Source organism: Ricinus communis, chromosome 10, assembly GCF_019578655.1.
Source record: "Ricinus communis isolate WT05 ecotype wild-type chromosome 10, ASM1957865v1, whole genome shotgun sequence".
NCBI lineage: Eukaryota > Viridiplantae > Streptophyta > Magnoliopsida > Malpighiales > Euphorbiaceae > Ricinus > Ricinus communis.
In genome coordinates, this window is record NC_063265.1 from 191,368 (window position 1) to 203,735 (window position 12,368).

Consider the following 12,368-nt stretch of genomic DNA (forward strand, 5'->3'; position numbering starts at 1 on the left):
AGATGCATGTAATTTCAATAGACTCTTCCTCTTACTCCTAAAATTAACTACTTCTATCCGGTTCCTCGGTCTAATACTAAAGTGGAAACAATTTAGGTATGGATGCTAAACATTTTAAAAAAATTAAAAAAGGAAAAAAGAAAACTATCAAGAAAGAAAAAAGATTCAAGAAATCCACTTGAACAATTGCAAAGATGAATTAGTATTTTCATTTTTTATCCTCTTTTAACTGCAGGAAAATTCAGAGTTGCTTAGTCCTTCAAGTGAAAACAGTTGACCAATACAATTGATTTTTTTAGGGGACATGGAGGATTCTTTCGCCACCACAATCAGGTTGTTCTAATTACTTACCCGATCAATCTGCTTTACCATAATAGTCTTATAAAAATAAGACAAGATAAAACTAAGATACAAAATGAAGCAACATCTTTATAAAATGCTTTCTTAGCTACTAAATGCAGCAGAATCCCAAGCAAATTTTTTGCTTTACATAAAGCGCGCATAATTTTCGCCATTATCAACTGATGTTGTTTTACAGCTTCTTTTGCTGAGACTTCAGTTCATTTACCCTTTCCTCAGTAGCCTTCAGTGCCTTCCCATATATGCTGATTAGCTGCAACAAAAATATACCAAAACTTTAGTTATGGTCCTATTTCAGAATGCACCCAACATCAAGCATCAAGAACAACTCTAAAGCCTCCCATTTATTACTGATAAGTGTTCTATTCCACCAAATACATTATAGAAGGAAAAGAAATCTTACTGTAACAAACTTGACGATTGCAATGGCAAATATTTTATGAAGAAAATAAATATAAAACAGCCATAAAATGTATACCTTGTCAACCTCTTCAGGAGTGATTATCAGTGGTGGAGACATCATTATATTATCCCCTGCAACACGGACTAACATCCCATGCTTCTGACATTGTGCTCCAAAATATGCACCTATACCTGGAGGCCAAGTGTCAAAAAAATTAACCACAAAAAAGAAAAGATAAATGAGTTCTCAAATGCAAGGCCAGCAACTTGTCACCAAAAACATATCCTTGTTGAATCAGTTTTTATTCAGTCTTTAAGCACATCTTTTCAAAATTGAGAAAAAGATTAAAATATTGTTCTTGTTTTTCAGAGAACTCTTTTGCCAGCTACCAACTTAGTTTTTCAATAATTACCAACAATGTTCTCCCCAGAAATAGGGTGCAAGTTTCCAGAGAGTTGTTTCTGGAGATGAATAATTCGCAAAATAATAGTAATAAACAGAATTCAAAAAAGTCCTTATAACAAACAGGAAGCAAACATATCCTAAGAATATATTTAAAATTAATGGAGAACTGCAAAGAAGATGAAACTTGCCCCATTCCGCAGGAAATGGATCATTTGGTGATTTATTGTCTGCAAATTCTGTACCAAGAATCAAGCCAGTTCCCCGTATCTGCAGCATCCGGGAAAAATTACTGGGTACACATCTGTTACCTCTATGATCGAAAAATATATAAATAAATCAGAAATGAAATGTTTCAGATAGTATACCTCCCCTATGACCGGACTGTCTGAAAAGGCTTTTAAACCATCTTGAAATCTAGGGGCAACTTCATTTACTCGCTCAGCGATGTTTCTCTCCCTACAAAGATGTATAGGTTCAACTCGCTAACAATATATTTATTGTTAACCTAAAAAAGCAGATCCTGCACTTGTATCATGAATGAGTTCATCCAGGATAATTTATTGATAAATAAGCAAGCCAAACAGATAATTTGTTCTCATCATTGTGGGAAGAAAGAATATCATAAATCCACAATCATGATGCACAAGTAATGGATTGCCTAAAATTTTATGAGACTCACCCTGTTCATTTGTTCTTATGATCAGAATGAAACATAACGTATGCCTATACGTTCTTGAAATCCATGTACTTTTGAGTTCACATTCAAATTTCCAACAGAAATATAGAAAGAGACGTACTTGTATATCTTGAGAGCTTCAATAGCAACAGCACATGACACAGGGTGACCAGAATACGTAAAGCCATGAGAAAAAATACCTGATAGAGAAGATATTAGGTTAAGCACTCTATTGTAGTAATGATAAGAGATACTAGTTGATGAATACATCAGCATACCAAGTTTGTTGCTTTGAGAATGTATAACATCTGAAACTTCAGGGCTCACCATAACAGCTCCAATTGGCATATATGCAGAAGACAGTGCCTGGGAATCCAAAATTAGAATGAAGACAAATGAAATAGTGTCTTAGGATATGAAAATATGTAAGGTTCCTTCAGCCTTACCTTTGCTACAGATACAAGATCTGGCTTGATGTTGTATTTGTCACACCCAAACATTGTCCCAAGCCTTCCAAATGCACAAATTACCTATAATAAACACAATGAAGACAACTAGCTTGAGAAACCAGTAATAGAGAGCTTGGACATAACATATTTGGTAATAGAGATATAATTATTAGGTACCTCATCCGCAATAAAAAGAATGTCATATTTTTGCACAACAGCTTGCACCTGCAATATATAAAAAAATGCTAAAATAATTATAAAGCATAGGCGAATGAGAGAGCAATTGAGAAAGAGTGGAAAGAACTAACTGAAACACTACTAATTAGAAAATCCCCAAAATAAGTATTCTAACAACAGATGTAAAGACCAGCAGAAAATTAAACATCTTTCTTGATTTTAAACATTTTCCGCAATGTAATATTAAGAGCAAAGTGGCATCTCAGCAATATTTCGAATGACCACAGCAACTCAGGAATTTTTCATGATGCAAGCATCAAAATGGCCATTTCCCTGTCTAACACATGTTATCCCAAGCCCGTAAAAGTATTCCAATAACATTTGGAATTTTCACCATGAAAGCATCATTGCCAAACCGTCAAGTCCAAATAAGTATCCAAAACAACTTGAAAGATCATCAGAAGGCCCAATCACCTATTACATCTTGAACTTTCAAGTATTTAACAGTTTTAACCAATTCTTTTAAAATCCTGGTAGTTTTTGCTTAGGTGGAACCAGAACTATAATATAATAATTTAAAATTACAAAACTTAGTGAGCCAGCAACCTACAAACCTAAAACGGTGAGTTTTAGATTTAAGCTCAAAACCCACAGTTCCAATAACAAAGCATCAGCACAATATTCTTCTTCGTCATTTTCAGCATCAGCACAAAATTATTCTTCATTATTGTTTTTGTCCTTGTTCCTGTTCTTGTTCTATACTTCTGAAACTCTCTATACTCTCACTTTAATTCTATTATTGTCCCATTTTCTTACACATTCTCACAAACCAAAATCGTCTTCCACCATTATATCAGCATCTTCTTATCCGTGGATCCAATCATCGAATATTTAAATGCCTCATCATTTAAGTCAAACGATGATATAGTTAATTTTATACAATGGCCCTGCCCACATAGAATGTATGTGATCTTCAACAGCATTAAAATATACACCCTACAAAAGACTGAACAAAACCATAAACAAAGTATGCTAGATTCTTGATACTACCAGTCCTCCAAGCATTTGATTTAAGGTCATTAATCCATAGATGGTTTTGTTATTTACAGTGGAATGAATAAAGCGAAAAACGAAAATAGGGCTAGTAATAAGAGAAAACGGTAACTTACAAATGCATCTAAATTTCGGCAGAGATTTCATCAGTAGTTTCTTTAAGATTTGAAGCAATGTTGGTGATTTCTCAGTTAACATTTCAAAGCAAGATTTTACTGTCTGCTTCTTCTACCTTTGGTTTTAGTGAATTGGGTATTTGGTCATCTACTTCTTAACCCTTTTTTTTTGAGATTTCTCAGTTAACATTGAGAAAGAGATCAGAGAGAGAGAGAGAGAGAGAGAGAGAGAATGGAGTCCTGGAGTGCATTGAACCCTTTCAAGTGCCGATAATGAAGGTAGCAAATGTGAGCTAAGAAGCTTAACTAAAAATAAAGCTTTTATTTCAGAATGTGCAAACTACGAAGAACAAAGAAACACTTTTTACAACCCTAGATCCCAAATCGAAAGGAAGAAGATGACGTTGCGAAAATTGAATATTTGTTTTCTTTTTGTTAATTGAATTTGACGAGTCAGTGATCAAGAATGTGTTTTTGGTGTTAAAAAGGTCTGATCACCATGTCAGCTCGCATAACCAGTTTTTTAAATTTTTATCATCGGATAGTGATTTGTAGAAGGAAAAAAATATAAGCTTGGGTATAAGTCTGCAAACTTGAAAGAATTGATTAAATTTATTAAAAGCTTGAAAGTTTAAGATTTAGTTGGTAATTAGGCTCATCAGAAAGCCATTTTCGCAATAAAGCATCAAGGAAGGCATTTGCATCTAGAAAATTTCATGTCAAATAAATCATGATTAAGCAACATCTTACCTTTTCAAAATAAGTTGCAGGGGGAGGTATCACACCTCCTGCCCCCATGACAGGCTCAGCAATAAATGCAGCAATCTGAAATGAACATCTATAGTAGGTGAGCAACACAAACAAGCTTCTGATCTGAAATGAGTTTCTGATATTAAATTGAAATACCGTCTCTGGCCCTTCTTTCTGGATAAGATTCTCCAAATTATTGGACAATCTAGTTGAGAATTCCTCCTCTGTCTCACCTGATACAGGAATCAGAATGACTGAATAAAAATTTCTCATTACATAAAGCATCCTAAAAGTAAGACAATTAATATAGAAACCTGGAAGATGATAACGCCAGTAATGAGGACAGTCAGTGTGCAACACAAATGGAGCAGGAAGATCAAACTTTTGATGCAATGCTGGAAGCCTGTAATTTATATTTTATCAATTAATGGTACTTACCCAAGAGTTTCAGAAGTCAAGTGCTGAATTTTTAGTGGAAAACAAATGCTCAAACATTATCTCACCCAGAAAGACTAGCCGATATGAGAGTTGAACCATGGTACCTATGAAGATGAAAAGATCTTATAATTAGAGATCAGGAGAAATGACAACCATAGAAAAGGAAACAGAAGATCATCGCTTTTGTAATTAACATACGATTTTGCTCGAGCTATAAATTTCTTCTTATTTGGTCTTCCAAGAGCATTGTTATAGTACCACACAAGCTTCACCTAGTGTTAAGCGAGAAAAAGAATTATGATAAACAAAAAAGATAGAGCACTGATTTTTGCCAAGTAGAAAAGAAAAAAAGAAGGTACAGCACTACTATTACCCTCACCATTAACATTCTTTATGAATATCAAAGTATAGCAATATCAAAGCATGATATAGCAACACAAGTTTCACATCCAGGTTTAGTTTGCTCATGGAAATGCTTATTCTTCAATCATCAAACATGGCTGCTTGAAAAACCAACTTTTTTTAAATTGCTTTTACTCACTAGCTGACAATATATTGAGTTGGAAAGATACCCAAGCTGCTGTTAATTTGCAGCTCTTTCTGTTTAATTAAGGTCATTAGGTGTATTTACAATAGCTCAAATGCAATATGATCAAGTTTGGTTAAGAGAGTTCATAATTCAGGTATAATGGCAGCAACAGTGGAGTAACAACAACAATAGAAGTCCTACAAAATAATAAATAAAAAAAAAACCTGAGTGTCATTGGCTTCCGATCCACTATTTGTAAAGAAGGCTTTTGCCATTTTTCTTGCAGTAAAAGTTTCTAGAAGTTCCTTTGCAAGATCCTGTCAGATCATTTTAAAGCCATTAGAGAGCAATTTCAAAAGAAATCCCATCAAAATTTCTGTGATGATTGATGCAGAAAGAGTGTGTAAGAGATGCAAAATGAAGCAAGACATTTATAGATCATGCAAAACAAAATCATTTGTGAATTAGAGGACTTATGAAGCAAATAAGCAGGAAAGAATAACACTTTAAGATCCAGTATTTGTTTGAACAAGGATAAAATATTGTGTGATGATTGATGCAGAAGAAGTGTTTGAGAATTTGTTTTTAGAAAGATGAAGCAATATGTTTATAAATCATACAAAAAAAAAAATCACTTGTGAAAACTCATGACCCAAATGAGCATGAAATAGCTAAATTTAATTTCAGAATTTGTTTGAACATGGAAAAGGGAAAAGAGCAAGGTTACCAATGAAGGTTTTGTAGTACGATTCCAAAATGAGTGGTAAAACGGCAACTTATTTAATTGTTCTGTTGCAGCAGCCACAAGCCGTGGTTCATTGCCCCCTGCATATAGACAAGAATACATCAGAATTTGTTTCCAATATTTTCATTTACAAGTACATAACTGGAACCTAGGTAAACATGTAGTACAGTGATCTTCTAGCTCTTCAAAATGCCCGCATTCGAATAACTAACCACAACTGACAATATTTAATTGTTCCAGTCCTATAAAGTAGAGATACAAAAAGCGCCTGTGTTATTAGAGAATCTCTCCATAGAAGTCTTTTCGGACAATAATAAACTTATAGAAATCATTTTATTTAAATGGCAACGAGCTGGTCTTTCAATTTTCAGATCATTATTGCCAAAAGAGCTACAATATGGAATGGTTCTCATAAATGTTTCAGCTATTTTACATTACCTTACCAGTATCAGTCGCTTCTAGTTCAGAATATGTACTAGAAAATATATGTTGACTACACATCATAACCATGCCCTGGCCCCCATGATGGGCATAGGTTCGATGAAAGCTATTAGAAGTAACTTCTGACTAAAACCATATCTTGCCTATTCCAATTACCTTCTTACTAAAAGCTGAGAAGGAACTGTATTTATGAGCCTGTATTGATTCCACAAGATGCCCAAATATTCACAGTTGACTATGAGTATTGTTATAATGATATTTGAGAAACTTCAATAGCATTTAAAGTTTAAAATGCAAGAATGTTGTCTATCTAAATACATCAAAATTGGTTCTACCAGGCCAGAAAACCTATTAGGCCTAACATTTCACATTCTTAAAAAGAAATTGTTATGATGTGTGTGAACGCATGGTGGCAGGGATGTGTATGCACGTGTGTTAATTCAATTTCTTTTCAGAAATATGCAGTTTTCTTGCATCCAAAAAGCCACTTCAATTTAATTTAAACCAAACAATCTTTTTGCTTCCAAAATAGAACGTGTTAAAATAATATCAAAAGAAGAGAAAAGGAAGAGGTACTTAGCAACTTCACCAAATAATCTTATCAAGAATTTGTTGGTTTAGCACCGAGGCTTTTTGGAATCTGGCAATTAAGCAACTGAATACTGAGTGAATAGGTTATATATTTACTTGCAATTTTAAAGATTTATCCAGAGAGTAGTATTAGGTAAGAAGCATAGACTGCTTTCTTCTTCTAGAAGCATAATTCTTAATTTCCCGTCAGTGTACTTATCTAGTTGTAAGTCTTAGTTACTTTCCATAAAAAAAGTTTATGGAGAAAACTTCAAGTAGCCTGATTTGTGACTGAACACAATATATATTTTACTATCAGCTCATTATTTTAAAGGAGGGTGATAATCTTTTATTTTTCTTCTTGCAATTCTTCTAATCTTAGAAACACTTCGAGATGTAAAAATACATGCAGTAATAGTATTTTTAATGTATTTTTTATATATGTTAAAAAAAATTATTTTAAAAAATTCTATTATAAAATAGCACTCAAAATGCATTCTTTATTCTTTAAATATAAAATAGAGAGTCAATTTGGCTTTTTATGGAAATCCAAACTTTACTCTATACTCTATATTTAATAAATATACTACAAATTTCTATATATTTGACTTAATTGATATATGTAATTTTTATTTTTCTACTGATAAAAGCAAAAAAGAAAAAGAAAGAGAAATTATCTAGTTGTAAGTCTTAGTTACTTTCCATTTATTCTTGACCTTCGGAGATGTTAGATTAGTTTCAAAGTTGGTTCATTTTTTGAATTTTATAGCAGTGATAAATATTTTTTCTCTCGTATTCTTTTTCCAAACAATTAAAAGACAAATAAAATGCTTTGTTGAAGACAGTACTGATGGATATTCCCGTTTTATTTTGTGTGTTTCTTATTGGTTTTTGTAAACATGTTCACATTCTTTTCCAGTCTAAATAGGTGTAAATTAAAATTCTGAAAAATATTGAATTAATATAACAAAGATAAAGTTGAGAGTATGTGCTTTTAAATAAGAAGGGAAGTTCAATTAGATGTCAAAAGAAAGATTAATATTTGAAATGATAAATGACTAAGGAAACGAGTTATATGTTCAATGATGCTGGTGATTCCTTCCTCCCCTTGTTGAGCAATTTCATTCAATTAACTCAACATGTTCATATATTGCTCTATAATATAGTTGAACAATTAAACATAATAATGCATTCATGCTTTGCCACAAGAACATGTAGACATGCATAATTTTAACCATGATGCTAGAGCATTCATGTGGAGGCGGACAGCTCCTCCAAACAATGAAATTATGTCTGCCCCTTAAAGATACAATTGTATCTTCTTGTTAGGATTGAGCATGGACTCGGAGATCCCAAACCGTACTGAAAACCGAATCCAAAATATCCAGAATCGAAAATATCCTTTGACTGTTTGACTTTCTGCGAACTAAACCATACTAAAATTATTCTTTAGTATGGTGTTCGATCTCATTAGTTACCTATACCAAGAACCGAACTAGAACCAGTTTCAAAATGCTTATATATATATATAAAGTTTATTGGCCCAAATATAGCAAATCTAAATTTACAATATTAAGTGTAGATTCCAGTTTTATAACATTCATCTCTATTAAAAATGAGTATGCAATTTATCATTTTACTATGTAGTTATTGAAGATAAGCATGTAATATGTAATTTTAATAATTTTATCTTTCGTATTTAATTTAAATTGTTAATAGATTTTCAAGTTAATTGTAAATGGTTCGAGTTTAAGAAAATATCTTTTATTAAACAAAAAATAAAAAAATTCCGAATCTTTCATTGTCTCGTTCTGTACAGAACCATTCTATTAGACCCGAATCTCCAAGTTTTTTGGAACGATTCGGGATGGAGATTTTTATATTACAGTTTGGTTTTAGAGAGCTATTTTTATAAATTCCCAAAGTACAGTTCAGTTCTGGAGATTTTTCAATTGCCGATTCCTCGAATCATGCTCACCCCTACTTGTTATTCTTTAGATAGGCATACAAGCAATCCTCATAAATCCTTAATTCTATTGGGACTACTTAAATGGATACAAGAAATCAATACCAAAGTAATAGATGAAGCGAAATCTAAAGTTCAATGAAAAAGTAAAGATATTCAAGATGAAAAATATGTTAATAATGGGTGTTCTGAGAGGAAGACATTAGAAAGGAGAAAGTATAATCATTACCCAAGGCTGTGCACCAAAGACCAGCAAGAGAATCGAGATATTTATTCCCATTGATGTCATAAACATAGCTACCCTAAATCATTGATAAATAAGAAGAGAAACAGCTTAGATTACCAAGAAAATGTATTTTGTAACCAAAAATTGAAACAATATAAAGACAACCAAAGAAGCGATTCTAAAGAAATTATACCTCAGACTTCTCTATAACTAGAGGATCCAAATCAGTAGACTGCCATCCAGCAGTAAAAGGTGCCAACATATCGTGCCCCTTGTAACTGCAATTATCAAAATTATCAGCTACTGTTGCAGGCCTTAAGATTGAACTCCTACTTCCACAAACATTAACATTGATAGAAATTACATGCATATCTAGACACATCCATAGTTATATGATGAATGCAAAAGTAAAGATCAGGGATTGGTGAGGAGAAGTAAGGGGAGGAGAGGGAGAGATCCTAGTATATACTATAACCATATAGTTACAACATACCCTCCATTATCACTCTCCCTTTGCACGAATCCCTCAGAACTATACAATCTGGTCAAAGATGCAGTTTGAAAAAGATGCTTCTGTGAAGTTCCAGAAGCATTAGCATGTTTGACGCATGAACCAAGCTGAAAATCAAAAAAGAAAAAAAACTGGATGAAAAGGCTTGCATAAGCAAACAGCTGTATATATCATTTTTATCAACCAATCTTATACAGCATAAATGGATCAATTACAAAAGAAGGAGGCACATTCACAGCTGGTTCAATTGCATTGGAATAATCATAAATAACCTCAAAACCAATCCTGCTACCATTATCAACTTTCCAATCCATTGACTTCAATGGACTCATTCAACTAGTGCATTTTTCACTTCTGAGTTTTGTTATTTTTTCCCCTTAAATTGTTTGTAATTTTATTGCAATGGCTTTCAGGCTTCAACTTCATAGCAATTTGGGATCTTGTTTGTTGTTTATATATATCTTCCTTCAATTATTCTTCTTTGTTCCAAGAATCTAATTGTTTCAAATACATAGATCATTAAATGAAGTTTAAATAGATGTCAACAGCCTCTACTTTTTTTTTCCAAAGGTCAACAGCCTCCATAGAGAATATATTGACACTCATATGGCGCAAATCAAGAACTATAATGAATATACAGTTACCAATACAGCCTGGTAAAACTAAAATGGAATATATGACCCTTTAAGTACCTCAGCTCAAAGGAGATAATGACTGGAGAGGATGTTTAACCATAGGAGATGGATGGAGTGGAGGAGTTCCACGTGAGTGTTACATGATTGGCAAAATCCATTCAGATTGGAAGGCCAGTTCTAATGCACTGCAATACTGCCTGCTATGAGGTATGGTGTGAGTTTGATCAATGAAGGGACAACACATCTCAAAGATGAGAGTTGTGGATATGAGAATGCTAAGATGGATGTATGGGCATATTTGAAGAGATGGAGTTTACAATGAATGTATTAGGAAAAAAAGGTAGGGCAGTTTCCATTGAGGAGAAGTTGAGAGAATGCAGATTAAGATGATTTTGACATGTGAGCCGCAGACCTATTGATGCTTTGGTTAGAAAGGTCAACCATATTAAGAGTGGTAGAATGAAGTAAAGAAAGCAGGCCTAAACTAATATGGAGAAAAGTGGTAAAGGATGATCTAGTGTCCTTATATTTTTCTAATATGTAATCTAAAATCATTTGAAATGGTGAAGAGAATCCATATAGCCAACCCCAAGTAACTTAGCATTAAGGCTTATTTGAGTTGAGTTTATGAAATTAAATCCCTTGAAAATAATTAAGGCCATTCAAACTGCATATAAAAAGATTTCACCACAAGTGAAAGCTATACAGATACCAAGAGGAGACTCGTTCTCCCATCTCAAACCAGGATAAGTGGTTCTCCTTCCTTAGGTTGATGAAAACAAAACAATGTCCAAAAGACATGAAAAGTTGAAAGACATAATAATGTCAAGATTCAGAAGACCTCTTAAAATTTCTGGCTATTCTCACAATTGACCTGCCCATTAGTAATAATTAGCCTTGATATTACAATAAAGTTGAAGATTGTAATGTTTACTTTCACTTTTTCTTTTTATCCTTAAATTGTTACTTCCACTTAGTTAATGTAGCTGGCAAAAAACCCAATAATGTTACAAATATATAAGCCTGATAAATTTCCTCCAAAAGAAAAACTAAAATATTTCTTTGATCAATATTAAGCCTAACTTGTTGTCCCGCCAGTAGTTCCTCACCAATCAAAAGGACCCTCAAAACTCGTATATGAACATTTAACGTGGAAACTAGATTGACAAGAGCAAGAACACCAACTGTTCTAGTACAGATACAAGTAAAAACACGAAGAGCCAGAAACAGAAACTCTCTAATCTATGATCACCATATGCTGACAAGCCCATACTATGCCATAGAACGTACAACCTTAAAGACAACAACATATTATAAGATAACCCAGAAAAGAAAAAAAAAAAACGCATATAAAAATATATGATCCGCAAAACCAGGAAAAAAGAATTGCAGGAACAAGAAAGTGGGCATTCAAGAAGCAGAGAAACCCGAGTACCTGAGTTTTAAGAGCGGATCGAAGGAGATTGTTGAGGACCATCTTCAAAGACTTATTAAAGAAAAGATTGCAGAGAATAGAGGAACTGAGACTGATGCAGAGCGTTGCCTGCGGTGCTGCAAAGAGTAGAGACGATGGATATACACTCTTTTTTGGCTTTTATTGGTGATGCTGTGATTTGTTAAGAGCTCCCTCTCTCCTCTCTTCTCTCTCTCGCCTGCTTCCATATTTATTTGTCAAATTGGGCAACGTGTCAGTGACTGTTGTAACGTATTAACTCATTTAATTCTGATTCCAATATTTGGGAATTACAAGAAAAAAGTATCTTGCATAGCTCATTCTCCCATATTCCAGTCTTTAATTAATTACCTTCTTTCGCCTTAATTTTTGACCTTAATTACATTTTCTGTTTCTCTTTTATGTTATGTTTTGAATTTCTTAATCTAAGTTGTGTTTTTATTTGTAAATCAAATCAATAAATAT

General features: G+C 33.2%; 1 protein-coding gene across 2 annotated transcripts; it reads right to left on the minus strand.

Moving 5' to 3' along the window:
* Positions 1–404: 404 nt before the first annotated feature.
* Positions 405–12,106, minus strand: LOC8264914 (gamma aminobutyrate transaminase 1, mitochondrial). 2 transcript variants are annotated; one of them, XM_015720424.3, is made up of 19 exons: positions 11,886–12,105; positions 9,798–9,922; positions 9,498–9,582; positions 9,308–9,380; positions 6,084–6,181; positions 5,581–5,673; positions 5,026–5,099; positions 4,893–4,931; positions 4,704–4,792; positions 4,546–4,622; positions 4,390–4,464; positions 2,471–2,518; positions 2,291–2,374; positions 2,123–2,210; positions 1,966–2,044; positions 1,534–1,624; positions 1,357–1,435; positions 839–954; positions 405–613 (listed from the first exon to the last, which is right to left on the minus strand). In XM_015720424.3, the coding sequence occupies exons 1-19, from the start codon at positions 11,925–11,927 to the stop codon at positions 533–535; spliced, it is 1,536 nt and encodes a 511-aa protein (XP_015575910.1). In that variant the 5' UTR covers positions 11,928–12,105; the 3' UTR covers positions 405–532. The 2 variants fall into 2 exon arrangements, with proteins under 2 accessions (XP_015575910.1, XP_025013461.1); XM_025157693.2 differs by lacking the exon at positions 9,798–9,922 and having other exon boundaries at positions 11,886–12,106.
* Positions 12,107–12,368: the final 262 nt, after the last annotated feature.

What these genes read in the sequence shown, in the direction of transcription:
- LOC8264914 (XM_015720424.3), bottom strand. Translation starts at nt 11,927, where the DNA reads ATGGTCCTCAACAATCTCCTTCGATCCGCTCTTAAAACTCAG. An exon ending in CGGAAGCCAATGACACTCAG is followed by an intron (nt 5,100 to 5,580) that starts GTTTTTTTTTTA and finishes GCTTAACACTAG; the next exon opens with GTGAAGCTTGTGTGGTACTA. An exon ending in ATCTTGTATCTGTAGCAAAG is followed by an intron (nt 2,211 to 2,290) that starts GTAAGGCTGAAG and finishes TTGGATTCCCAG; the next exon opens with GCACTGTCTTCTGCATATAT.